Source organism: Hippichthys cyanospilos, chromosome 18, assembly GCF_059441005.1.
Source record: "Hippichthys cyanospilos isolate Australia breed blue-spotted pipefish chromosome 18, RoL_Hcya_1.0, whole genome shotgun sequence".
NCBI lineage: Eukaryota > Metazoa > Chordata > Actinopteri > Syngnathiformes > Syngnathidae > Hippichthys > Hippichthys cyanospilos.
In genome coordinates this window covers 1,870,230-1,898,092 of record NC_142386.1, presented here as the reverse complement: position 1 = coordinate 1,898,092, position 27,863 = coordinate 1,870,230, and the positions used below count along the sequence as shown (strand labels likewise).

At 45.9% G+C, this 27,863-nt stretch overlaps 2 protein-coding genes across 7 annotated transcripts; one reads left to right on the top strand and one right to left on the bottom strand.

The window, feature by feature from the left end:
- Window positions 1-25: 25 nt before the first annotated feature.
- synj1 (synaptojanin 1) lies at window positions 26-19,803 on the bottom strand. 6 transcript variants are annotated; one of them, XM_088440470.1, is made up of 31 exons: window positions 19,762-19,803; window positions 19,609-19,684; window positions 18,723-18,899; window positions 18,563-18,649; window positions 17,403-17,670; window positions 17,065-17,290; window positions 15,993-16,076; window positions 15,737-15,814; window positions 13,466-13,527; window positions 12,876-12,972; window positions 12,581-12,756; window positions 12,222-12,303; window positions 11,986-12,138; window positions 10,632-10,797; window positions 10,489-10,512; window positions 9,828-10,019; window positions 9,667-9,751; window positions 9,274-9,414; window positions 8,889-9,081; window positions 8,466-8,624; window positions 8,203-8,359; window positions 7,658-7,784; window positions 6,937-7,149; window positions 6,773-6,851; window positions 6,365-6,689; window positions 4,005-4,133; window positions 3,810-3,851; window positions 3,598-3,650; window positions 3,122-3,308; window positions 2,838-3,043; window positions 26-2,433 (listed from the first exon to the last, which is right to left on the bottom strand). In XM_088440470.1, exons 3-31 carry the CDS (start codon window positions 18,844-18,846, stop codon window positions 1,702-1,704), a joined length of 4,647 nt encoding a protein of 1,548 aa, XP_088296596.1. In that variant the 5' UTR covers window positions 18,847-18,899; window positions 19,609-19,684; window positions 19,762-19,803; the 3' UTR covers window positions 26-1,701. The 6 variants fall into 6 exon arrangements, with proteins under 6 accessions (XP_088296596.1, XP_088296590.1, XP_088296591.1 ...); XM_088440469.1 differs by lacking the exon at window positions 15,737-15,814 and adding an exon at window positions 2,676-2,699 and having other exon boundaries at window positions 2,288-2,433; XM_088440464.1 differs by lacking the exon at window positions 15,737-15,814.
- A 797-nt stretch (window positions 19,804-20,600) lies between these two features.
- On the top strand, window positions 20,601-27,426 carry LOC148408364 (lysosomal proton-coupled steroid conjugate and bile acid symporter SLC46A3). Its single transcript, XM_088440471.1, has 6 exons — window positions 20,601-20,734; window positions 21,360-21,573; window positions 22,703-23,567; window positions 23,996-24,079; window positions 24,164-24,320; window positions 25,594-27,426. The coding sequence occupies exons 2-6, from the start codon at window positions 21,373-21,375 to the stop codon at window positions 25,727-25,729; spliced, it is 1,443 nt and encodes a 480-aa protein (XP_088296597.1). The 5' UTR covers window positions 20,601-20,734; window positions 21,360-21,372; the 3' UTR covers window positions 25,730-27,426.
- Window positions 27,427-27,863: the final 437 nt, after the last annotated feature.

The window sequence follows — 27,863 nt, the reverse complement described above, 5'->3', positions numbered from 1 at the left end:
GCACGCAGTAAATGAGTATAACACATTTTACTGTACTTAGTTTTTATTTTTCTTCAGACATACAACATAAACTCTATACATAAATGTGCAATCAGTTGTGCACGTTAAATATGGAATATTCACGGATATAACATGAATTTTTGTGACATGTTTTGTTCTCTTTTATACATTTGTTGACTGGCACAGACTCATTACTATGGATTACTGCCATTAAAAATGGAGCGGACATTTACTCACAAAAGGAGCGTTTGTGGCCTGTATAATCAATCTCAAATGCGACACAAAGCTGGCTCAAGGATACTAGATTGATATATTTTTATAATTCCCTACTTCACATACAGCTGATGCATTTTAGATATATTTATATAATTCCCTACTTCACACACAGCTGATGCATTTTAGAGCAGTGAATGAAGGTTAGGGTTCTTACAACACTACTGGCTTTATGTCAAAAAGAAAAAAAAAATACATATATACTGTATATATTATATATAGGTGGCAAACCCAACCCAGTCCACATAATTTTGATCAGACCCAAGAATTTAGAAGTCACTTTCTTTTTGCAAACACATGACTTAAAAAAAAAAAAAAACACCCTGTACATAAGACATCACGCCACAGTTTTTACCACGTATCTATAAGTTTTTTTCAGATCACAATGAAAAATGTGCCCTTTTGTGCGTGCCTGTCACATCCCCCAAACACTTATACACACATCTGCTTGTTGCTTCTGACGGGAAGGGGGCGGGGCATGTAGGGTGACATCAGCCTCAGTCCAAACACACGTACATTTTCTACATAAACAAATATGTATATGTACACTGCCAACAATGGCGGACTCAGCGCGATACAGCGTTCATTGCGGAGCATAGGGAGCGTCTGACGCCATGACAATATTGCACAGGCGCCCATAAGCTATTGGGAGACATTGAATCTTTTTTGCCATTACGCTCAAATGTCAAGTAGTGCTCGTGCGCCACAACATGCCTCAATTTATACTGCGAGACATGTCGCATAATTAAGAACAAGAATTCCATTTAGTAGAATTTTGTGTCAGTGTGTCATCAAAACGTTTCTTAAACCTTTATTTGGAATCGTATGTCAAATAATGCAGATTTGCTTATTTATGCCAGTGACATATAGGAACAAGCATAACAATTACTTTCTACTAGATTTGACAGAAGGTCGCGTAAACTGCTTGTCAAGCCAATTTGTGAGTAAATTGAGGTCCTCATTTCAGCAGCATATGATGGAGTCGTAAGCTCCTTCAACCAAGAGTTTTAAGATGGGAGCAGTTTCTTGGCGATTTTTTGGGGGAAGTTTTGAAAGATACAATTGCGCTGGGGACACCCACCGTAGGATGGCGCTAGCGGCTGGCCAGTGTCAACATTTTTGAAAAATCAAAACATTGAAGTTACTTTTTTGGGGTGCTTTGACAAATTTGTCTTCCTTTTCATGGGAAAAAAGTTGCTTTGAGGTCCAAGCAAGGTCGCAGAAATAATTCAACCAAGTCTCAAGGCACCTCCATAATTGTTGGGCCGCACAAAAAGCCATGTTGATATTGCACGGGTGCCACAGCTAATTTCCAATGAAAAAACGGATATATAGTACGAGCGCCCGCATGTTCCGGCTCGACTCATACTCACGCAAACACACGCACAAAGAACGTATACATTTGTCATGGATCCTGACATATCTTAATCACCGTTCTGTCGGTTCAATGGAGAAGAAGACGGAGCCGGGACCGGATCCGTCAGGGAGCGCGGGGACAGAGGCGCCGATCCGCGACGGGACAGGAGGTGGGAGGGTCGGGATAGTGCTTAACCAGTCCGGTTCGGGGAACAGGGTCGGGTTGGGGGTTAGAGTTTTGGGCTGGTTGGATGGGAACGCCGGGGTAGGGCTTAACCAGTCCGGCTCGGGTAACAAGTCGAACTCGAAAGGAGGGGCCGACGGGACCACGGCCGGAGTTAACCAGTCCGGTTCGGTGAGGGCGGCGTTTCTGGCCGGGAGCGGGAAGTCGTCGTTAAAGGTGACCCAATTGAGGGGCTGGCGGCGAGGGGGGAGGACGGGCCGCGTGGCTGACGGCTGCGCTATCAGCGAGGCGGCCCGGGAGAGGCGCTGCGGGCCGGCAGTCGCGGGCGGCGCCCAGTCGGCCCGTCCAGTGAAGGGGTTGGTGCTGCGGGGCCGGGCGGGGAGCGGCTCGCCCGCCGAGGGGATGGGGGAGGCGCGGAGGGTCTCCTGTGAGCGACTGCGGGGCATGGCGGGCGGCGGCGGAAGAAGGCTGGCGCTCATGGAGGATAAGGAGACGGGGACGGAGGGCGTCATCCTCAAGGAGGAACCGCGACTCAGGGATTGGGTGCTCTGCCTGGGGGGCGGGAAGCTGGGGGCGTCCAGGGTCGTGGCATTGGCCGGGACGCCGTTCAGTCCGTTGGCCTGACACGCAAACAAAACATCCATCACACACAATTGCAATACTTGACGTCTGGGATCATGTTTCCACCAGACAACAAGCCAGTCAGAATCACATGAAACATGAGCACAGATGGAAGAAAATTCAAAACCATGATCCTAGCACGTACGAAAGCACACATTCTGCCCTTGTGCCGTTCCCAAAGTAACAACACAAAAGAGGGTTTTGGGGTGCAGATGCTCTATGGAGGATAGACGTGCAGTACCTGTCAGCCCGACGGCTTCTCCGGCTTGGGAGGGAAATGACAAAGAAGTCAAGAGAGACAAAGGCCAGACATTAAGCGTGTGAAGAGCGAGGAAAGACACAAGCTTCATTTTAGTAGAGCTGGGGAGAGGAAGGAGGAGGGGAGGGAGGGGGGGGCACTAACCTGCGCGGAGTCGCCCTTAGCGGCGTCTGACGGCAAGGCGTGATGCGAACGAGAGCGGGGCGGCGGCTTAGGTGAGGCCAGGCTCTGCGCCGGGGCGGCGGCGGGCGTGGGCTGCATGGGCGGGGGCAGCTGGGGCTGGACCGGAGCAGCGGCCTGGGCTTGCACGGACACCGGTACCGACGGTCTCACCACTGGCGGCGCGGATCCTGTCCCAGGGCGCCGCCGTGTCAGCCCGTTTCATCTCAACGCAAATAGAACACGCCGCGCTCAAAGCGCGGCCCCACCTTGAGAAGGATCGGACGGTTTGGCCGGAACGTTGGGGACCGGTCGAGGGGCTCCGGGGTGGGCGTCGGTATTAGGCCGCGGGGCCCCCGGGTGCACGTCGGGGGCGGGGCGGGGCGCTCCGGGGTGGGACGGAGAGGGACGGGTCTGTGGAGGCACGCCGATCACGCCGGCTCGAGGGGGAATGTTCTGGAGAAAATGGCAAACGACATTGCCGGCATTCGAGTTAGCGCTGTTGACTCCTGTATCACAAGAACCAGAACCTTCTTTTTGATAAATACTACAAAGAAGGAAGTATCTGTCATAAAGACGCATGGCCACACATGATCCATGGCCTTATTTGGCAGCCGCAAAATAAAGGGTTAGGGTTAAAAACTTTCATGGCAATAGAAAATGGACTCTTTCAGCACATTTGAATACTGGTTGTATCTCAAAAACGTTTGGAAGCAGATGCTAGTAGCTGCCGTCATAAACCTACCGGCCTAGCAGCAGCCCCGGGCGCAGGAGGTCCGGCGGCTACCGGGGCTCGACCTGGAATGGTTCAGACCAGACAAACAAAGGAACTCAGTGGCGCCTCCTTTTGCACGTCTGAAATCGAGTGCATTTCTATGATATTGAGAAGTCATATTGCGATCGGTTGAAAACACTTGGAAGGATTTTAAAAGCTAGCCTACAACTTTCGCCACTTACCCGCAGCAGCGTCGGTCCGAGGCAGAGGCGGGTTTTTTGATCCTTTGCGGCACAAGCAAAACCAAAACACGCATTGTCACACTACGCGCTAACGCTGTGGACTGCTCTCCGGGAGAAGCCAGTAGGGGAGCAGGTCAGAGCGCAAAGGAAGGGCTTTTTCATGATTAGCAATTTTTTCAACAGTAATAACACTACCTGAGGGGGGCGGCGGGCGCTGGGGTGGTGTGGGCCTTGCCGGGGGCGCGTTGGGCCGGGGAGGTGGGGCGCGTTTGGGCTCCAAGCCTTGGGATGGCGGCGCGCCTGGCTGGAAGTCTACAGGAGGGCCTGCAAAGGAAAAAAAAAAGTTTTAAAATGGGATATCTTCAAGGGGTCGAGAATTCATTGCATCACTGGTACTGCTAAAGCAATGAGAATGGAAAAAAATACAAACCCTCAGGCCCCAAAATGAACCTGCTCATAAAAGTCTTTTAAAAATCGATAAACCATATTTGTATTTTTTGGTGTATTCTAGAATCTTGTAATATAAACCCAGATGAGCTAAAATGTTAAAAATAAGCAGTATCCTACAAAATGTAAACTCCCATTGATATTTTTCACCTTAAACATTTCAAATTGTTTACAGGTAATACCCTGGGTTTGTAAAAATATATATATATTGATTTACTGGCTTATCATTCATTTCATAAGCTACACAACTGCTTGACATCCTGTAATAAAGTTACAACCACTTCCAAGTGAGTGGACACGTGTCAGCTTTAGAGCATTTTTCATTAAAAAGGAAGAAACACATATCCAAAACTTGCAAATCAATGTCTTTTTAGCAACAATATGCTTTAAATATAATGGTAGGTCTAGTTATGAAATATTACATGGGGGTGGCACTTCTCTGGAGGTCTGTTCTAGCCATGTACAATTGGAGGAGTGTTTTGCTTATTTACTGTAATACCCCTAAAGCTCCCACGGGCAAAACCCCAAAATGACACATAATCTCTTGAAGGGCTAGGCTACTTACATATATGCAGCCTTTTTCAGCAGTAACACTTTTATCTATATTCTTTCATGTACATTTCAAAATCCACTTATTGATTGAAAATGACATCAAATGTGGTAGGTAAAGGCTTGAGCAACGACCACAGCTCACCTGTTGGGACATTCGCAAGCTGAGGGCAAGTGGCAAAATTGTACAGCACATGACCGATTGTGCTTGCAAAACTGAGTGCAAGAACAAGATTTTCAAGAACATGATTTGAAAACAACTAATAATCCCGGGCATGATAAAAAAAGCACACTATTTTTGATCCTTAATTTAAGAGCGTGTATACTTTTTGGGTAGGTTTTGTGTACGACAAGTATAGAGAAGATGAAAGTGAGGTTTTTGGAGGTGGCTCTACGATTTGAGTTATTCACATAATTTTAGGGAAATTTGCATTGAAATGCATTTTAGGAAAGCATATCAAGTATAATGAAACAAGAAAATGGAATACATGACATTGTCAAAATTTGAGGCTCGAATTGTTGAAAGCGACCATGATTTTGAAGGGCGCAAGAACCGAGCAGGCAGTAAGGCCGCATAGAGCAAGCACAGACCATGACGACGCGCATTTTGCAAGCTAGTCTTCCAACTTCGGTCTACCGACTGATGCATGGCCTACGCTTTGCCAAGACCGGTTTCCAGTGAGGCTGACAACCTTAAAGCAAAGACAGAAGACAACATTACAATGATCACGGTTTGAAATTTGCGTTCAACGGCAATTTTACTTTTGAGTGTATACCGCTAGAGCGTGCGATCGATCCTCTTGTCTAAGCGGCAAGCGGCGGTCTTGCGCCTTTTGAAGTCAAGGCTTGAATGGTCACGTACAGCATTCGGATCCCCAAACGTCGTCGTCCTTTGGCATTTATCTCATCATATAAAGTACAAAGTCCAGCGGCATCATTTGCTATGTGACGCCGCTATACACAAAAAGCCTTGTGACACAACTTTGTTATTCAAGCGGCCATCACAGGCAACTTCCGACAAACGTCAACAGACCCACGCTTTCTAAACATACCTAAAGACAAGTCGTACATGATTGACGATACCAATAAAGATCTGATCACTTGGAAGGGATTAACTAAAGTCAGTGCATGCAACAAGAAGATTTTGTAATGATGATTTCAATGGGTGTGGTCTGGTCCACGCTGCGGGGTTTGACTGAAGGTAATCACCAAATTGTTTAGGCAGATAACTTCAATTTCCCATGAGATATTTGTATTTATTTTGAACTCGCTGATGGGCGTATACTTTGCAGGGCTCATAATCGGGCGTGACAAAATTTTCGCATTTGCGGCTGAATTTTTTTCTCGATCTCCGTGCGGTGGTTCAGAATGAACATAAGTTTAGACAGTAAACTTCAATGTGCAATAAACAGCTGGAACTCTCTGGAAGGATTGTCCAGAGCCATTGATCGATTTTATGTCAAGTTTTGGCAGAAGTCAAAGCAAAACGTCTCCCAGCCTTCAATGACTGGCTCGCATCTGGAAAAGCGCGCCATGGATCCAACGCATTTGCGGCTTACCTTGCGACGGTCGGGCGGGTTGAGCGGTGCGCCCGGTTCTGCCTGCCGCTGCCTCTCCGTGGGTGGGGGAGCCGCAGGGGCTGGGCAGCGGGGATGCGCTTGCCGCCGAAGGCTGCAGATGCTGAGGGAGGACGGCCTCCACCTCCTCGTCCACGTCGCCCTCCATATCGTAGTCGTCGTCTCCCATGTCGGCGTCCTCGGCGAGCAGGGTGGAGCTGGCCGAGGCGGGCACGCTAGCGCAGATGCGCTCCGCGCTCATCTCCTCCTCCAGGCTCTTGATCCAGCCGGGACTCTTCAGGCGGACGTCTATTACCTTGCCCAGAACCTGCAAGGAGTCCCGGTCCAGGTTGCCATAAGAGCCAAAGGCTTCATATTACACATATTACACTCTGCATATCAGGGCCTTACGGTGGACGCGCTGAGAGACAAAGCGGCCAGAGCGGAGTAACCCTCCAGGAATGTCACCCACATCTTCTCCTCAACGAATCTTTAAAAAAAAAAAAAAAACTCCTCAAAACCTAAAATAAGACAAGGTCCAACTGGATAAGAGGCCCGTTTCAACTTGAGGCTACCTGATGAGGATGACCTCGCCAAAGTTGGCAAACTTGTCGAGCAGCTCGTCGATAAGGGCGTCATCGAAGTAGTCGTCGGGTCCGGACGAACATAGGGACACCAGGACCGTGCCGTCTGGAGGTCCCTGCAGGGCGATGACGTCCTTGTACACCTGGTGCCGGGCCTCCGGGTCCACCTCCAGGATGTCCACGTCTATGACGGCGACCACAGGCCTACAAACGGATCGTTCCATTCACAATACGTTGTTGCACAAATTGCTCCAATTTGTAGATACTGCGACTACATTTGTCGCAGTATCTTTAGCAGCCAATCCAAAGAATACATCATGTAATATCGGTTTTATCTCTGGCTCATCTGCTAGCCAATTGGATCACTTAAGACAATACGCATCTACATAAGTGTACAAAATGAAGGCATACAACACAATTTCGCAATATGTCGCTTCATATTTCAATTAGTAGGCTTTTTGTGTGAAAGAGAAAAATACCATTGTATCTGTTATGGCACTAAAAAGCCTTGAATTCAAGTCCATTCAGAAAGTCATTCAGAAAGTAAATGATGCCTTCGCTTGGCTGCCTGTGTTAATAGAGGGGAAGTTTTTGGAAATATGAATCGATTTGACCAGCGTTTGTGCTTTTTTTTTTCCTCATCCAAATTTGCAACACCAAGTATTTCATCTAAGAATCAGGAAAAAAGAAGGTCTGATCGGATGTCACCCACCTGTGGTCCGAGGTCTTAAGCTCGGCCCTGCCATAATACTTGAGGGTCCCGGGACTCCACTGGTAATTCGGGTCATCCTCCATCTCGGCTGACATCGAAGCCGCGCCCACCACATTCAATTCCTCAGCTACAGGCAAAAAAAAAAGTTTGTTATTTCATTAACACTTTAGCTATGTTTATATTTGATATGTACTGTTAACTAATGCGTTTTTTTTGTATGTATTGTATCTTGTTGCTGTCAAATTTTAAAAGTTAATGTGGCCCCTGAGCCAAAATGTTTGCCCACCCCGACTTAGACCATTTCAATAATATCAAAGACAAAGTCCAACCTTTTAAGAACAAAAGTGTAAATTTACATCAAATTGAAAAACAATTACTTGATATTTTTTCACAAGAATCCTTGTTAAGACGAAGAAATACACTTTAGTCCAATACGGTACATTTGGAGGTTTTTCTTTTTTCTTTGTTCTTGACCCAACAAATTCCCGACTCCTGAAAGGAGTGTCTTCGCTGTATGACGAGAAAGAAGCACTTATGCGGGTTACCCGTTTTGTTGAAGTTCCACTTCCTGCGCTTCCAAAGGATCCGATCGGTCCAGGCGGGCGTGCGGCACTTTTCACTGGTGTCGTAGTCTTCGGAGAAAAGGTCGTACTTGTACGTGGGCGCGAAGTCCAGCTTGCCCTCGATGAATCCTCGGAACACCTGAACAATGAATCGATCCGGATACGGAAGGTGGACATAAAGTTGTTTGGCCTAATTGTCAACAAGTCATTTTCAGAAAACAAAGTCGGCCCAAAAAAGAATGTACCATTCCAGCATTCTTCTGTTCAAAAAGCTGGTCGCCGGCGGTCAGCGCGTCCCAGTTTTGCTGCTTGATCAGCTCCTTCACCTCCTCATTGGGCAGGTTGATGCGGTAGTTGAAGTCGCCACACCAAAAAACGTAGTCGTGAGAGTAGAGAAGGCGACCCTGGAGAAGAACAATCCAAAATTGATTGCAAAAAAAACACAGTACGATCAAACAATGAAAGAGAACAAGATTTGATATATATACTGCAGCATAGTTTAAAGCAAGTTAAAAAAAAACCTCCGTAAATACAGTACATAAGAATAAGGTCATGCATCATGCTGGTATCGACGCTTGGTATCGGTACTCCACAAAACCTTTGCCAAACTTTTCAAAGATTGATTCGGAACATTGAGAAAGTTTCTTGGAAGGTGTTTGCCTTCTGACCATGGGGAAGCTGAGTCTGCGCGTGATCTCGTTGTAGTCGTCGTTCCTCTCCTTGACCTGCGACTGTCCCGCCGCAAAGTGCGAGCACACAAAGCAGATGCTGGTGGTGTGGAAAAGCAAGCGGATGGCTACGCCCCCTTTGTTGCCCGTGGCGCCGCCCATGCCAGTTTTCACCGTGTCCACCGCCACGTCCCTATGCCAAAGAGAAAATTGAGAGCTGGCCAACATGGGTATGGCTGGATCTTTCAGTTTTCAAGTGCAAACAAAAAATGACTCATTGTGTTTTGAAATTTAACACTAAAACACTAAAAAGTTTGATCACGTTGGACCGACGAAACAACGAGTCAACAGAAGGTAGCTGAGCCAGGCAGACTGGAATACATACCTGATGAAGGGCGCGTGCTGCGGACGAATGAAGACAAATAAGCACACGCCCACCAGCTGCTCTGACGCCAGCAGCACGTACTTGTGGTCCCGTGAGATGTTCTTCTGCAGCTCGGCGGCCCACAGCTTCTGGTTGGTGGTGCTGCCGGGACATCCATGACAAAATGATCACGCCGCATCCAAAGCGGATCAAAGTGCAAAAAATGCATCTTCGTTGCCTTCAAGGGGTGTGTCAATTTAGCGGGACGCAAATGACCTCAACCTCGGCTGTTTTACGTCTGCTCTTCGATATCAGGCACACGTTTCAAGTGCTAGAGTTCACGCACGGAATCCAATTACATGGGGAAACAAATGTGATTTCAAAAAACATTTTTAAAAAAAGGCCCGCCCCTACCTGGCGCTGACAATGTTTCCGGCGTTCAATTCAACCATTTCCTCAAAGCCGATGGCAAAGATATCGACGGGGTTGGCCTTGCTGTCTGGAACGAATACACAGAAGAGTCGTAATAGGAGATGTAGCAGTCAGGTCCCACGTGGACTTTGTCATCAAGGCACCTTGGAAGTCAGGGTGCCCGGCGATCTTGGGGGCGTCCAGCAGCCAGTCGTTGAGCGTCTGGTTGCGGAAGGCGATGCTGCGGAACTGCTTGCCGCCATTGACGTTCCACGTGCCGACGCACACCCGGATCTGCTTGGCCCGCGTATACTTGCGGTGGTTTTGGCACATGCCCAGAAGCACCCTGGGGGAGGCTGCATTCAAAGGGGTTTGGGAAAATTAGTGTGGGGGCGTGAATATTTCTCAGATGTTTCTTGGAATGGATCTTCCATGAAGTGCAGAAATGAAGGGAAGTCAAGAAAGTGAAATGAAATTAACTCATGTAGGATGTGTCCATTTACAACACGAAGGTTTGAAAATAAAAGAGATGCGTGAGGAAAAAAACATGACAAAAGGTAACCCCGCCCCCTCCACACACACACACACACACAGAGTAGGCTTTGCCTCTCCAAGAGCCCTTGCTCGATTTCCAAACACCATGGTTACGAAATCTCGTGCTGCCATCGCTAGTGAAAATGCTTTGATTTGACAGTCGCTTGTTGTTTCTTTTCCACTTTCTACTCAACTCGATGTGATGCCCGAGTCGCCCTTGGTAATGCATCAATGAATGAAGTGCATAGTGGGAAAACAATTCAATTGAATCAGCGCCATCAGGTACCGTACCTGACTGCAAGACGGGCTCGGTGACTAATCGAGCGCAGCGTGGAAAGAAGGAAGAAGAAGCCACGTTAGTCGAAAGGCGAGGCCCGCTCAACGGCGGGATGGAGGAGCCGATGTCGGCGAGGGAAAGGAGCAGTCGGTCTTACCGTAGAGGCCGGACGTGGTGAGCAAGGCCCGTGCCTTATCGGCCAAGTCGCTGTTTAGCGTGGATCCCAGGCGCAGGACGTCGATGGCCTCCTGCTTGGAGCTGTCGAAGAAGTTGTTCTGGATGGTCCTGGTCACTGACCGCGCGCCGTCTTTCAGCTTTCCCGCCTGGATGAGACGGTGACACAAGAGTGAGACGTCTGCTTATTTGGCGCCGGCTGCAGTTTCCCGCATCCTCGCAGGGAAGAAGGAAGTGCGCCATCACGTGATGGATTGATTTGCTCTGGGAGCAAAATACAGTTGCTTTTGCTTCATTTCCCAGTGGACCAAGAGTGTTTTCCAATCATATCACGAATGAGAAAAAATTACAGGTCAAGCCACCAAAAGGCTTAAGTGAAGGCCTTTGCGAAGAACTTCTTACCATCTGCCAAACTGCCGCTTGTTTTAGAACAACAAATGAATTGCATTTAGCACCGCGCAGTGGACAAGCTTTGAAATAGTCGTCCAATCGCCACATCGCTAGGACGAACGGGTCTCAATATTTTTGATCAATGTACACCCTTTTTTTCCGCCCTAACTGGAGCGAAGCATTTTGGGATGAAAAGACCCCCACAAAATTCAAACAGAAAGCTCTGCCATCAGTCACTGAATTATTAGGAGCGAAAATTGTAGCGGTATCACTCGGCGGATTGTATTCAGCAGCCCCATGAGATAGCATATGTTTTGATCACCTGTTTGATTGCCGTAATAATGCATCACTAACGACAATGTCTAAAACTTGAAATAAAAGCATACAATTTTCAAAGTTGCTTGGCGTTTTCATCCATTTGCTCTTAATTTGAAAAGAAAACTAAAAGCATTCAATTAGCTTTACTAATACCCATAGATACCCAGGTAAAATCTAATGTGCCCAATGGGCCTTCAGCTACACCCTGTTTGAGAATTGCTGGTTTGACAGGTGAGCAAGCATTTTTTTAAAACCACTCATGAATAAATAATGATTCAATCATTGAATTTCTGAGACGCAAGTGACAGAATGCGTGTAAAACCCGATAGTTGACAATGGCTGCGAATCACTGTAACAAAAGATCAGGAGACGAGAAAGGAGTCCCCGAATCAAACAGGAACCACAGAAGGAAAGCTGCTCGCTCATCCCATCCCACCACGAAATTAGAGACTGTGGGGAAAAAAGATGGGAACTTACCGCATGCGCGGAACATTCCGGAGGGCGGCAGAAAGAGACAGCACATACGCCAGCGTTAAGAGACCAGGTAGTGACGCGCGCAAACACACACGCGCGGCATGGTGGCGCTGTTTCAAAATATTTGTCTGACACGTGTGTCGCGAGTGGGCCACCTTGGCCTTGCCGTCCAGGGCGCCGGTGCCGGCGTAGATCTTGCTGATTGAGTCGCCGTTGGCCGACCACATGGTCCGGAACACCTCCTGGAAGCGGGCCACCAGCTGAGGCTTCTCCGTGAGGCCCATTTCCTCCAGCTGCTTGGCCAGCATCTGAACGGATGATTATTTCAATTCGAGATCCACAAAAAAAATAAGTGTGAGGAAAAATGGCCAAGCCCTATGAGCTACTGTACCTCCAGGGCAAAGAAGGCTTGGACACTGTTGGTTCTATCCAAACAATCCAGGCAGTTTGTCCTGATGGTGCCACCCTGGCTCCTACAAAAGAGGCGGCAAAGTGGGAAGAATGAATTTACAAGCCACAACTCCAGTACATCTCTGCTCCTAACTTGGAAGTTTCAAGCAAGCCCCAAATGAGCCAGGCAAATATATGTGAGCCCGGCGGATGAACTGTTATATGTTAACATTTGAGATTGGAGAAAAAAGTCAAGTTGACAGCTATATAAGCATATCTCCAGTCAAAGCAAAGCAAAAAAAGAATCCAAAAGCAAGTAAGAGCCAGCTGCTATCATGACAAAACCGCGCATAATGTCACCTGGTGATGCCCATCTCTCCCGAGTAGTAGAAGAAGCCGCATTCCTCTAAAAAGTTGCCGAGCTGCGGCTTGAGCACGCTGTGCAGCTTGTCCGCTTTGCCGCCGCGCACGTTCTGGTGGTAGTCAAAATTGACCATCTTGACCGACGCGGCGTGCTCCGATGCTTTTAAGTGACTCTGGAAACAAACCCAAAAGACATCAATGGAGAGAAGGCAAACATGCCTTTCAACGTCAACAACCTTGGGAAGCGTTGGTCAAAAAAGAAGGCAGATTTACGGGCATTTTTGGGGCTCACCTGAAAGGCTTTGCTGAGCATGTGTTCTCCTTCCTTGCTGCCGAGCAGATTGATGATGACCTGTTTACCGTACAACCTCTTCAGAGCAGTGAAGTGTCTGGGGGGGGGGGATAAAAATAAAAATAAAAACTTGACCAATGAGAAAACTCATATTAGAAAACACACATGAAGCCATCTATATTAGGCTGAGGTTTTCCAAGGGTTACAATCGATTACTTGGTAGAGCGCAAGACAGGCTATGGTCCCAATGACTGTGGGGGCCAGATGATATTACTTTTATGAAAATGTAACATCCTTCTGGGACGAATAAAACAATTGTGAGCACTAAAGCCAAAATAATTAGGACGCTTAGGTTGTCCCCCGCCGTAAAGTGATGGAGCAGCCAGAAAAGTTGATAAGGTTGCAAGCACGCAAGGTGTGTCAAAGAGATTAGGACAGCCATCTTAAGAAGTGCAAAATGTCTGCCCGCAGCTCCAGCTGACAACACCGTGGAAGACGACTTGTAGCCTATTAGCTCGGGCAGCTCATATTGCAGTGTCCTCACGTCCGTCCTTATGGGGACATTAAATTGTGTGTACTGTTCTCTGTACCTTTCAAAGGCTGGCGCATTTGCTTCAAATCCTCGAGAGAGTTTGACACGGTGAGAGCCAACCTGAGGGGCAGACACAGCAAAAGACGCACATAAAAACACATGCGCGCACGGACCGACTTGGGCCAAAGAATCCTGGTAGCCAAGATCTGCGTTTGCACAAAGACCGAGAGCGGCAAAGGGTATAGGACACAAGGAGTTGCTTTTGCTTCATTGTTCGTTGATGTGAAAATGAATGAATAAATATCTGTAAATAATTTGCTGGGATTGAATGATTGACTCCATAAAGACGCTGCTGCTAAATTCTCAGGCGCTGCTAAATTGTCGTTTCTTCTATGTCACATGGTAGCTGTTTCTGAAATAGGCCGCAACTTAAAGGTATTCACACTTGATCCTTACATAAGCTTAAGCAGCTGTCAGCGCAGGAATGTGGCAAGATTCGGCTTGTCGTCAATGACAAACATTGTTTTTTTATGTGTTTTTTTTTTTTTTTTTTTTTCCCCTCACGGGTTTGGTCACTGCTTCCTGTTGCCATTGCTTGGCGCGCTGCATATTTGATAACTTCCTGCAAGCGGAGAGGCATCGCTTGCACCCTACCCTCATCGTGCTCTCACTTCCTCTACCCGCAGTGCCACTCCAATGAACAATTTTGAATACCAGTAAAGTTATCTCAATTTGATCACTGACTACCAGGCCGGTCCAAAACGGTTCTTTAACATAAATAGGCACTGTATGAGCTAAGCAGCTCTCAAAACAGCTCTGATGATAGCGTAATAACAGGGTGGTCGTGGCTCAGGCAGTAGAGCGGGTCGTCCAGTGACCGAAGGGTTGGCTCTTTGAATCCCGCTCTTTCAGAGTCACGTGTCGTTGTGTCCTTGGTCGGTCGGCGGGGCAATAGGGCAGCCTGGCCTCTGTCAGTCTGCTGCAGGGCAGCTGTGGCTACACAACAGAGTTTACCACCACTGCTGTGTAAGCGCCTATGCTAAATGAGTTGTCATTTTGAGCGCTTTGAGTACTTGGGGATAGTAGAAAAGCGCTGTATAAGTGCAAAGGCCATTTAGCATCTAATGATACAGCTTGAAAAGAGAGACGTTTTCAAACAGTTGGTCCATTTTTATTCCAATAACTTCCTTAATAAACAAGGAAATCTGTGACTTTGAGTGTTTGTGTGGCTTCAAAAAGCTGGTTTGGCCCAATGAATGATTTGAAACTCATCAGCCAATGCGGAAAAGCTTTGAGGCAGATTATTTGCTTGTTGAGGTTCCTCAATGCACCAATGGGATAAGAATTCCAATACTTGACTTGAAAAATATTAAATCTGTCTGTCAAAATGTTCACGTTTAATTGGCTAATTTCCAACAGCACAGTGGTTGGGACACAATGCGCTCCGACACTTCTACAAAATGGAGGATGAGAAGCTGAGAAGGACCTCTCGCTCGTGGTGGCCAACTCCAATTAAGAGTCTGCTTTGTGTGTCTTTGCTCTGCAGAGTTTTGGGAGGAAGCGCTACAGCAGGGTCTCAAAAGCAGCAGGAGCAACATTCTGAAAGCGTCTGAAAACAAACCCCTGTTCTTCTCTCCTTAACAATTAGCAACAATTAGCAACAGGTGAGGAACTAACAAATGAAAGGGAAGTGCTTTGAGGTGGTGGTTGTGCTTAGGGTGGGGGGGCTTGTTTTCAGACCAGGCTCTCACCTGACCAAAGATGTCGGGGAGCTGAGGAAAACAGAGAAATGCCCTTTACCGACGTAGCGAGTCTCCCCTCCCAAAATGCCATCTGTGCAATGTCAAATCAAGAGCAAAAAGCGAGCAAATACACCAATACATATTTTTTTTAGGGCTGATCCTGATTATTAGTAGTAAAGGAGGCCGAAAAACAAGATTCATTTTCAGTCAGAGGGAAAATTTTGGCCTCAAAAAATAAATAAATCAAAGTCCAACTCTTGTCTTTAAACATGTTTTTATTGATCAACTATTCCAATTTGCATGTTGTTTTTTTGTTTGTTTTTCAATTTTAGAGATTATACGAAAAAACAATCTGTGTGCTCCCAGTGTCATCGGCATGTCTAAATGAAAACTTAAACAAGGAAATGACTCTGTAGTTTTCTTGCGTACCGTAAAGCTATCCAAAATTTCAAATGTTGAGGGCCTGAAAAATCAGGGCATCAGCATATTTTAGTGGACTGACACTACACAGATTCTCTAAGACTGAGTCAGCCCCAAGCCAACATGACTGCAACAAATAAGACACAAACATAAAAATTGGCGGATACCAAGTGAAGGTTGTCATCGCGTCGATTGGATTGCCGATTGTCGTTGAGGTGCAAGAAAACCCCCTTAAGGGACTTTTTCTGAACACAGCACGGACACGAAAACGTGTCAAACGGCAATGCGTGGCCGCCGTCGCCGGCTTCAAACTCAACACCTCCGACACTCCAAAGCGAAAACAACTCTTTTGCCAGCCAAGAGTAACATCGGGCTCATTAGCGTCCGCACTGGCTATCTGGCCGGATTTTCTCATTGCCTTACCTGGATCCCCGGCTGCTCCCAGAACAGCGGAATGGAACCACGGATCTGGATGAACGATGACACTCTGTCATCCAGGAAGATGGCCTGTTTCACAAAAGGACAAAGTCAATTCACAACAGGTTCACAATTGCATCAAAACGGAACATGTTCTCTCATGTATGTTTAAAAAAAAAAAAGATTTTTTGGGGGCGCCAACAACGTAGTCCAAAAAAAAGGCATCTGCTTTTAAATGTTGAGAGTAAATATTTGTGATGTACAGATAGCAGAAACTCAATAGGAGCTGTGAACTATGTGCCACACCATCAAGTAGCGGAGAGGAAAAGGAGAACATGCAAACAGGCCTTTCTCGTCTCTAAAGTGAATGAGAAGCAACGCTAGAGTCAATAGATAACCAGCGTGCAAACAAGATATTTACTCAGAGCATGTTTACAGTCGAATGCTGGGCAGGACAGAAACTTGAGCGCTTCAAATCGCCCCGGAGCATATTCATTTTCTCACGCCACTCCACTCATCTTCTTGTCCTGATTAGGCATGGGCCCATATCACATTCTGACGCTATGATAGCCTTCAGCAAAAACATTGCTGCGCCACGGTATCACAGTATCCAAATGATCATTTTTAAATACTTTTGCTGAATGGCCATGTTTCCACATTAAAAAAAACAATTTACATACTGTATATATATTTTTTAAATAAAACATAATACAGCATTTGGGACAATTGCAAACATTTATCCACAATCCTTTGTCATGCTAAATGTAAATAAAATGAAAATAAACTTGAAGTGAGCAAAACCTGCACCTCAACATTAAACGTATACGCTGCGTGAATTCTTTCCGATTGCACACACATCAAATTGAAAGTGAAATGCATTCACTGTGTATGGCATGTATAGCAGTTGCTCGTTAAGGCTGACGACCCGGGATCGAACCAAAACTTAGCGGCTATGGCAGAATTGGACGGTTTTAAAAAAATCACGCTACTGTATAAACTGTATATGTGCGTGTAATACGTGCTATGTTCTATGCTCTGCTATGCTCCAAAGTGACATATAAATAAAGTTGGCGCTTACCTGCTCGGTCTCCACAAAGTTGGCCACCTGCCCGTCGTCGTTGGTGCCACGCACGTTGAAGCGCGTGCCGGCTCTCTCCGAGCTGAGGCGAGAGAAAATGCACGCCTTGGCCTGCTTGTGTCCAGCGTAGATGGTACGGATCTCCACGCCGCCGCACATCAGCCGCAGTAGCCAGTCGTCGCAGTTGACGCCGTAATGCTTCAGATGCAGGTGCAGGGACTGGTTCCTACCAGCAAATGGTAGGATGAAAATCCACGGGTAAAGGAAGACCCCCCCGGAAAAAAAGTGAATCCACCACGAAACCGGCGAGTGGACAGGCTGACTGTTGGAGCTCCTACCAGAAGAAACGCTTGTCTGTGGTGTCCTCCAAGATGCGTCGGCGGGCGTTGAGGCTCAGGTCCATGCTCGTGCCCGAGGCGGACCAAGCAAAGTAGAAGTGTCCAGAGTTGAGGACCTTGCGCACCTCGCCGATGCGCTCCTCGTCACCGGGATCATTCTTTAGCGACACAAAGTCCGTCTGCGTTACCCGGAACACCTCCGACTCCTGCACTTTGCCCACCGAGCTGCAGCCCGTCACCAGCACCAGGCTGTGGAGCATGGAGTCGCCTGCGGTACGGAAAGGGCCGGAAAAGGCTTTATCCGACTTTCACTTGATCTCATCGGAATGTACGTACTGCCTCTTTGCTTCAAATCAATTATTACCATAAAATCTTGGTTAAAATTCATTAGCCCGACTGTGGTATTTTACACAATAAGTTAGCATTAAGCTAGCACACTTTTGTTTGACAAAACACTCGGGTTTGGTTGTGTTTCATTATGCACCAGGGGGATCTGGTACGTTCCCCCAATGATAAATGGAGGGTTACCGTATCAACAATGAGATTTTTTTTTCCCTTATCATGATTCCAGCCTTCAAGGTCATGCAGGGGACAAGAGGAAGCAGAGTACAAGCCAGAGTCTAAGGCCCGATTTATACGTGATGGAGGGCTGCTAGATATGTTCTAAAAAGAAAATCTTCGAATTGGTATGGCAAACTTTTTTTTTTTCAAGAAAAATGTCAAAGAATTTGAACTTACAGAGAAAACAAAAGCAAACTGTGAAGCATATGTTTGGAAAAATCATGACAAATACTGAATAAATATAAAACTAAGAAATAAAAAAGTAGTGTCCAAAATTAATGAATAAAAAAAAAAAGCTGAATCTGATTCACTGTCCCGTCTCAAAACATTGGATCAATTAATCAACCAAATAATAATGAGCTGAAGACCAAATAATACCATAATAAAGGACAATGTAAAAGAATTAACTGGCCAATATTACTAGTATTAATATTGCACGTATGGTAGTGCTTATAAGGGGTGTGGTCTAGTGAGCGACATCAAGAACAGTAGTTGCCAAGCATATCACTGAAATTTTGGACCCCCCAAAAAAACTAAATAAATAAAGCAAACCATTGATGAATTTGTAAGTCAAAGCACCAGCAACACATGGAGCTCACCCAGATTGAGACGGAGGACGCCCAAGATCCCGTAGGCGTCCACCATCTTGGAATACGTGTTCTTAATGGCCTCCTTCTCGGCCGCCGCTGAAGAGAAAGACGAAAGGCAAAACGTGAGACGGGCAAACGGCGGAGAGTTGACGAATGGGGGATTCCTTACAAAGGACGGCGACGGCTCCAGATTCAAACATGAGGCATTCTTCCCGGGCACGCGTCTCCACCATGACGCTGTAGGGGGGCGGGTCCAGCTTGTGGTAGACGCGATATCCTTTGCTGAAGGCCATTGTTGATGCCAGGTGCCACGACTAGCCCGTGGGGAAAAGGGATCACTAGGAAACTAGGAGGCAGAAATTTTGCTTTATGGGTGACTGAATGAGTCCTGTTATTTGAATCATAGCTGCACTTCATACTGGACTACATTTAGATGTCACCTGGTGTGGCAAGTGCAGTACTCATTTTTTGTGTCAGTGAAACATTTTGCCTCTGGCCCAAATTCATATGGGAGGGGCTCCGCGATCCATATCGTAAGGCCGTCTCCCAAATTCGAACCAGAAAACTGAGGCAGACGGGCTCACCACTAGTCCAAAATGATGCCACTGATGCTCCGGTTCTATGCTCCGATTGATTTCCTCAACGCGGATGGAGGAGGATTTCGAAATCACAATTGGGCACACCCATCATCTTGTATGTCAACATACAGGAAAATCGTGAATTCAATCGCCCAAATATGACATGAAATCATCCTTTCCGAACAATGTTCCGGTGCCATTCGCGACAGTGTCCACATTACAAGACATTGAGGGGGGGGGCACAAGAGGCCGGTGGTCACGACTTTTATTTACAACGAAAGGAAATTAACACAGACCGGACTGGCCTTATCACGATGCCAATGTTGTTGTTATTTTTTTTTCTTCATTACATTCCGTTTTTTTTTTTTTCAGAATGGCGAATCGGCTTAGCCGCGTTAGCTTTAGCGGGCTAGCCCTAATCGCTGATTCGCTAGCTTCGCGTCGTAATGTGTACGGCTGCGTCAAACCGGTATTTACCTAGACAGACGTTCGCTCTGCTTGCGGAGTGGACAGTCGGGGGAAAATGCCTAAGGTAGTCGCGCCGACATCAGCTCTATCGGCGTTAATAGAAAGAATAGACAAATAAATCACAGAAGTAAAAGCAAAAAATACATTTCTTGTTCGCCTTACCGAGTCTCACCGGCGGGTTGCGACTCCGCTGTCACAACAAGAAATCCTCCCCGCTGCATTTGCAAGATGGTACATTCCAACGAGTGGCTACGGTCACATCTATCGTGGCGAGACTACGCTAAGGCGACCTATTAAATAAATCCATAAAATATATTGCTGAAATATTTCTGCAACTCTATACAAACAAAATAAACAATTTTTTCAATATGCTAAATAGAGGCGAGTAAGAATGTACTCGTCCAAGTTGTTTTTAATAACAGACAGTCTACACTAGCCAATCAAGCAGTGGACATTTGAGGAGACTGTCCAATTGTATTTCTGTGGGAGGTTCACTCCATAAATTGACAAATGTGAGGCGCCAACCAAATGTAACCCACTCATAAAAAGCACATCAAAAATGTATGTATATTTTAACTTCAGTAAATTTCGTTATAAATATATATTTTATATATATGTGATCTCAATTTCAATTTGCCAAAGACAGATATCACGTGCCAATAGGAGCGGCCTTTAGGATAGAACAGTCTGTCCAATCCGACGTGGAAGTGGGCGGGATTTGAACAAGAGGCCAGTCGATTGTTTACTCTAGCCAATGGCAGCGGATTTTTGGAAGGAGGCTGTCCAATCCCAATTTTTAATTTATTTTAGCCGTAAAACGTATTTATAAACGACATGTGGTCAGTAGCTACTATTTAAGGGTGGGCTGCACACACGCCTCAAACACGAAACTCAAATTGAGATTGTTGGTATAGACTTAAATACACAGAACAAACTGTATGAAAATACGCTGTTTTTTTTGGATTGACAGTTCATATTACCAATGGCAGCGGACAACGCTGTCCAATCAGATCAGAGATAGGCGGGGCTTATACGTTTCACAACACGGACCGGTTCTGAAAATTGATAAGACATGACCAGCTTCATACAGTGGTCGGATCGACGACAAAGATGATCGCAACTACCCCTTAAACAGGTAAGAATCAACTATACACCATTCAAGGCGTGTTCAAATTTGATTCTTTCCTGATTGTGTTTAGACGCGGACATGGACCTCTCACTAGACTCAAGCAACATTCAGCTTGTCTAGCCAAGTTAGCAGCTAATAAATAATAATACAAGTGATGCATGCATCAAACATCTTTGTATCATATATGACAAGAAAAGATCCGAGTGGAAGATGCTGAAAATTGCTAAGACATTTTGCACGTTTTTAAATTGAAAAAAAAAAAAAAAAAAGACCTGAGGTATGTGCTTCCGAGGCACAAATATTTACTTCGTTTTTATGTATTTAGTCTACATGAAAATAATAGGGGAGCTGTAGGTGGTGCGGCGTTATCTGTTTTTTTTTTTTTTTAAAAGAACATTTTTCTCAACAGGAAACAATTTGACATTATCTGTAAAGAAAAAACAGTATTTTTCTTATTTGTGTGGAAATGATTGCAAGATAGTGCTGAATGAGGGAAATCTATCATGCAAAAATGTATTAAAATGTATAAGGCCATATGCTGTGGCTCAGCTACAGTTGCACACAATTATGTCCAATGTAAAATTGCGAGTGAGCCACAATTTCTTTCTTTCTTTTTTCCTTTCTTTCTTAGGAATTGGCTCAGGATGAAAGGTCTTTACTTGGTTGAGCCTGTGGTGGCGCTGTACGCCTTCTCCACGTATCTGACATACCCGCTGGTGCTGCAGTACGTGTACCGGCGCCTGTGGCAGCAGCTGACCAACAGCACCTACCCCGTGTCTGACAACAAGTCTTCGTGCGCCGCCCCCAACACGAGCGAGCACGACAACAGGACCTTCTACTTGCAGGCGAGTGGCCGGCAACACAAATGAACAGAAAATGCAATCTTACTTGCTGGCATATATTCTTTATCCTCTACAATGAGCTGCGAATATGTGAGCTTACTGGGCATTAGGGTTATAAAATTGGGAAAATTCTGCATTACAATGCCTCCCGGTGGCCAAGATGCACACACCAAAGGGAGCAACAGTATGTCCTGAGGTGTAGTTAAAAAAAAAATAAAAAATCCCTAAAATATTTCATTCTGTCCATATATTAATGTCATTTCTGTCTGTTTTTGAAAGAGTCAACCCCCAATTTTTCTGGCCAATAATATACTCTATACTGCCCCACTAGATACATTTTTTTTCACATTGGGCCTCTGGAATATGAATTAAGCAGCAAAATTCATCCTTTTTTTTTTTCCATCTCAGAGGCGGCCGTTTTGTCTCTTGCTGTCTGTCGATTGAAGATGGCATCGCAGTTGCACAGAACTCAATAGCCAATCACAGCTTGGTTGGCCCCTTTAAATGCACAATATTTTACACTGCCATTTTCTTGCTAATACACAACACAAAAAGTGAACAATTACGCATCAAGTAGATATTTTCGGTCTTGGGTCTTGCAAACGTAACCTTGAATTGGCACAATGCTAAAGTTAGTCACTTGACTTAGGTGCGTGGAGCTTCATTTCCACTTGAATACTTTTGACTTCTGCTTTTTCCATTACATCTGTCACGCATGAAATTTGAAAGTACAGTTTGTGCGAGTCAGTATCTGAACTTAACTTAACCGTTGACACCTATAGCTGTCAAAGATAATTCCATTTTTCCATAGCTATATAAGTCAAAAGTCCATTTAACCTTATTGAATGCCAGCAAATTCAACTCCGTATATGTATTCATGTTTTGTTTCATTTTTTTGACAGGATGAGAACATGTTTGATGCTGAATTAGTTCATTTTTTAGTAAAAACAAAAAATGTCAGTTGCATTAAATCCCCAAATCGTCATTTTCATCCAATTACAGCCAATTCAATCCAATGGACAGCAACAGATAGGAAGGTTTCCTTTTTTTTTTTTTCTTTATAATTTTCTTGCTTTCAATTTTGTCAAAATGAGTAACCTTTGCAAAAACGTCATGTGTGTGGTGTCTCCAGAAGGTGCAGGAGCAGGCGTCCCTTTTCTCGCTTTACTCTCAGATTTTTTCCTTGGTGCCATCCTTGCTGGTCACTCTTGTGCTGGTGGCGTACAGCGACCGGGCGGGGCGTAAGGCGGCCATCGTCCTGCCGCTGGTGGGCACGCTGCTCTACACGCTGTCCCTTCTCCTGGTGTCCTACTTCGAGCTGAGTATTTACCTGCTGTTGGGTGCCTCGCTCCTGTCGGCGCTCTTCGGGGGGCTGGGCACCTTCCTGGGCGGCTGCTTCTCGTATGTGGCCGACCTGAGCGGCGGCACGGGCGGCGGCGGGATGACGCTGCGCATGGCGGGGCTGGATATGATGATCGGGCTGCTGTCGGGCGTGGCCGCCTTGTCAACGGGCTACTTCCTGAGGGCGGCTGGCTTCAACGGGCCCTTCCTGACCTCGGCCGCGTGCCAGTCCCTCGTCCTGCTCTACGCCGTCTTCATCCTGGAGGAGACGGTGCCGCGCTCGTGCGCGGACGGGCGGACGGCCGTCACACAGACGTTCTCGGCGATCTACCGGATGTTCGCCCAGGCGGGCTCCAAGCGCCGAAGGCTGCTGCTCCTCCTGCTGTCCGTCTTCAGCGGCTTCACCTTCGCCTCGGTGGGCGGCCTCTCCTTGATCACGCTCTACGAGCTGAACGAGCCGCTGTGCTGGAGCGAGATCCTCATCGGCTACGGCGCCGCCCTGTCCTCCGGCGTTTTCCTGTTCAGCTTCGCCGGCGTGGCCGCCTTGACGTACTGTGGCGCCCCGCAGCTGCTGACGCTGCTCATAGGCATCCTGTCTTTGGCCACCGGCATGACCACGGTGGCCTTCTCCAAAACCACTTTGATGATGTTTCTAGGTGAGACGCGAGCGTGTACGCGAGAGTTAAAGGGCCGGGCAAGGAGGAGGGAAAGCCTTGATGTCATTTTTATCTCAAGAGTTCAAGTCAAAATTCTGTGAGAAAAGCGAGAATGCTGCCAACCTTGTAAGATTTCTCACTTTGAAGTCAAAAGCGACTTTATTCGCAGCGTATTTTTCCATGTCGGACTTGAAAGTAAGCAATTAAAGCAGTCAGAGATTTGATTATTCTCGGGATTCTGTCATTTTCGTCAAGATTCTGGCTTAAAGTCGGCATTCTGAGTAGTCTTCTGCTAGCTTAGCTAGCTTACATCTGGCTTTGAGACGGTCCACTGCAGGGGTTGCCTCCCCCGTTGTCGGCTATGAGTGCACTCCTGTCACTAGACGAACACCCGGTCATGGCATCTTGTGTTTTTGCTGTGTCGTCAGCGAGGGTTCCTATGTTCCTGTCCATCATGCCTTTCCCCGTGCTGCGATCCATGATGTCAAAGATAATCCCCAAATCCGAGCAGGGTGAGCGTCCGTGGGGCTCCGTCGCCCCCTCGCCTTCAAACTTTCTCATGCTTTTCTTTGTTTTGTTTTGTTTTTTCTACATAGGCGCCTTGTTTGCCTTGCTGTCCTTCTTGGAGGTGCTGATGTCCAATGTGTCAGCGGCGGTCTTCAATATCTTGTACGCCGCCACGGTGGCTTGGTACCCCGGTTTTGTCTTCTTGCTCGGCGCTGGACTCTGTACCATCCCCATCGTGCTTCTGTGGTGAGTGAGTGAGTGAGCTAGAGAGAACTACTAACCGCCAGATACCGTCGCACGCATAACGTCCGTTTGAGACGACATCCGGTGATGGAAAATTCCCAACTCGACTGTATAGATACCATTCCACGTCAGTTCCTTTTACAGAAACGTTCCGAAAGGGGTTCTTATATAATACCCCAGAAAAAGCCATCATTGCCAATTCATCGGCATAAACCAACCCGATGACCATCACTTGTAACATCCATTACAACTAACAATGGAAATAGAGTTGTCTCCAGGGCGTACTCGGAAATATATATATATATATATATATATATATATATATATATATATATATATATATGCCTGCTATAAATGTACTTAATGGCATAGCCGCTTGATGTCACAAGAAAATCTGAAGTGGTAAGTGGAGAAGTAACCAAGACAAAACCAGTGGAAAAAACAAGAATGTCAAGAGGAGTTGAGAAGGAGCAAGAAGCCATCCAAAAGCAGTCAAGAGCGACTCCAGAAGCAGGCAAAATCAGCCGAGAACATCGAGAGAAGCCGGATCTTGCTGGACTTTAACCTGGCACTGTACATTGATACCTTTCATGCTCAAGTGCTTGCTGAAAAAAAGGTGCTTAGCAAGCTGATTTGCTGCAAATGTGCACAAGTGTTTGTTGCTCCACTCAGCTTTACAAAACACGTGTGTGAGCGTGTACTCTGTCTGTCTACTTTGTTACGGTTTGTGTGCACGAAAGTAATACTCAAGTAGAACATGTCGTGTGTATTCTGCCAAGTCTGTGGATCATTTATGGTCAAAAGAACAAAAAAGGATAGGACTCCAAACCGGGACTAAATTATTAACCCCAGCCCATAATTGTAACCAAGGCTTAAAATCCTCAGCTGGCATTAGAACTTCAATTTTGGGACGGACCGATTATCGGTATAGATACTTGGTATTTGGACAAAATTTGCGTCGAAAAAATAATGAAAAAATTGCAAAAATAATTTTACAGCTGCTAATGAATCGGTTTAAAAATGTGTTCAATTCTGATTAAGTTTCAGAAGAAAGAATATTTACATTCTGACGTCAAATGACGATCGGTTCCAAACATTGATTTTCGTCTCCTTGATGACTACTAATTGAGAGCCCAACACAGCGCTCATGGACTAAAATATGTAGACGCTCCGATTTATTTGTTTATTTATTTATTTTTTAATTTTTTTTTGGGGGGGGGGGGGGTCCTAATATTTTGGTCGCAACTTGACGCCACGGAACGCTTCATCTTTGCAGTGCGGTGCGCGCTACAGGACTGGACGTGAGTGGCGGGGACGAGACAGCGGCGGCCAACCAGGGCGAGGGCGAGCGCCCTCAAGCGGACGAAGATGCGTCGCGAGACTGCAGCGACGACGAGCCGCTGCTAAGCTGATATACAACCAAAAGCATCGCTTGGAGTTCTGGTGGCGTTTATCCACATTTTGGGGGGAGGGGGGGGGGGATCAAGCACTTTGTCTTCCTTGGATTATTTTCTCACAATGACAGCAAACCCTAAGCATTGAGGATACTACGTGAAGGCCAATGAAAGGAAGTGTCATACCAAACGGGCGCTTCCCTCAGGGAAACCAACACAGAAAATTTTATTGAAGGACAAATAACTATGTTCACTGTTTTATGTGAGTGTGTTTGACACCAATTTCTTTTGAAATACAAGTCAGACGTGCGAGCAGAAGGGGAACCACTAGAGAGCGCTCTTTTCACATAATGGTCGATACCCGGCTTTGGAATCCTTGCTAAGTAGGAACCAATTTCAAATTCAAACACAAAACCTTACCCCTGTTTAGCAATTTTCATTTGAAGCTCTATTTTTGTTCTCTAATCCTGGTTTTAAACTCTACTTTTGACACCCTAAACTTACTATGCAATTGTCCTCATTGAAAATTCTAATTCAACACCCTACCGCTGAGAAAAACCCTGAATAAAGCGCTGCCCCTGAAACTATTCTAAAACCAGTCAAAATCCTGTCAGGAAGGAGCCCCGAACCTTACATGATCCACAGCCGACCAAAAGCCAGTTGAGAGCTACAACAAAGGCCAGTCAAAACCCAGTCAAGAACAACATTGAGAGTCCATCTAGAACCAGTTAAGAAGCAGTCAAGTCCTAGCCAGTTAGAAACTAAACTATAAAGCCAAAGCCGGCGCATCTGTCCAACAGACATAGAATCACGCCGGGCTTTTTACTTAGCTTTTGGACGCTCTTAAGTGTTTCAAAAGTGTCCGCGTACACGTCCAGATGGAAAAGCAGAAGCCCGCTTCCTTTGGCACCCAGCGTGGACTTCCTCGCACCTGGAAAAGTCATCCTGGTGCCAGGATCTTTCCTGGAGTTCCACTGCGACTCACACACACACACACACACACGCTGGAACACGTCAAACACAAAAAGGATCAACCCTCGACATGTAGACTGGTTTTCGAGAAGCATTTTTCCCCCCATTGAAAGTACTAATACTTTGTTATCGTACTTAAGAAATTTTGTTTAGCTTCATGCTAACAAACAATGCAAAACAGCAGGCAAGCAAGTAGCATTTATGTGGCGACAACTCACAACTTTACACGCAGGTATACATTCTTTATCCTCTGTGAAGAATGACTAGTATTGCTGCGGTTTGCTATTTGTTTGGGTGCATTATACTGCCTTCAAGTGGCCGAATTGCGCATATCACAATGAGGGCAAAAGCAACAATAGCCCCCCCCAAAAAATCAATTGGATTCTTTCCACTTTAATCATGGAGTTAGCTTTTATTTTGCAAATAATAAACAACAGGGTGTTATACTTCCCATTTAGAAAACGAGTAAAATATTTTGTCAGAACTGAAGTAGAATCAATTGTGCATAATAATTTGAAAACCACATTGTATTGTCTATGTTTTGAGACACACTTAAACATACAATGCAACACATTAATTTAAATCATTTTAAAACTTGCATATATTTCAATGTAAAAAGGTGTTTGTTTGTTTTGTTTTATGACGGGGTATCTAGTGTGTATTTCAGACTTCATATTTTTTATTATTTTTACTTTTGCTTGCTCTTGCAAAGAAGGAAAGACCACCAAAATAAGCAGCCTTTACTTTGTCTCGATTCTTGCTTTTTTTCTTGCACACTCTTCCATTTCAAGCAAACATACACTGATGTACATGCACGCACGCACACACACACACACACACACACACACACACACACACACAATGTAAGAAAGATGCACTGTGACCTCTGAGTAAGCGCATATGGTTGAAGACGCTTTGATGTGGTCTGTCGTCTGTATTTTAAGAAGAAAAGGGCTGCAGCTGCGCGTGACTTGCGCACAGCCACACACGCGTGCCCCGAGATTATTATAGTTAAAAAAAATAGCTCAATAAGTAAAACTAAAATTTTCCTTCACAAAATACAACGAGAGCGCATTAAACAAACACAGATCTGAATGTAACTCCCATTTTACGAAAGACACAAAGGTAAAAATAACCCCATTTTGGGCAACGTTTGGATTTGGTTCAAGTTGGCCCAACC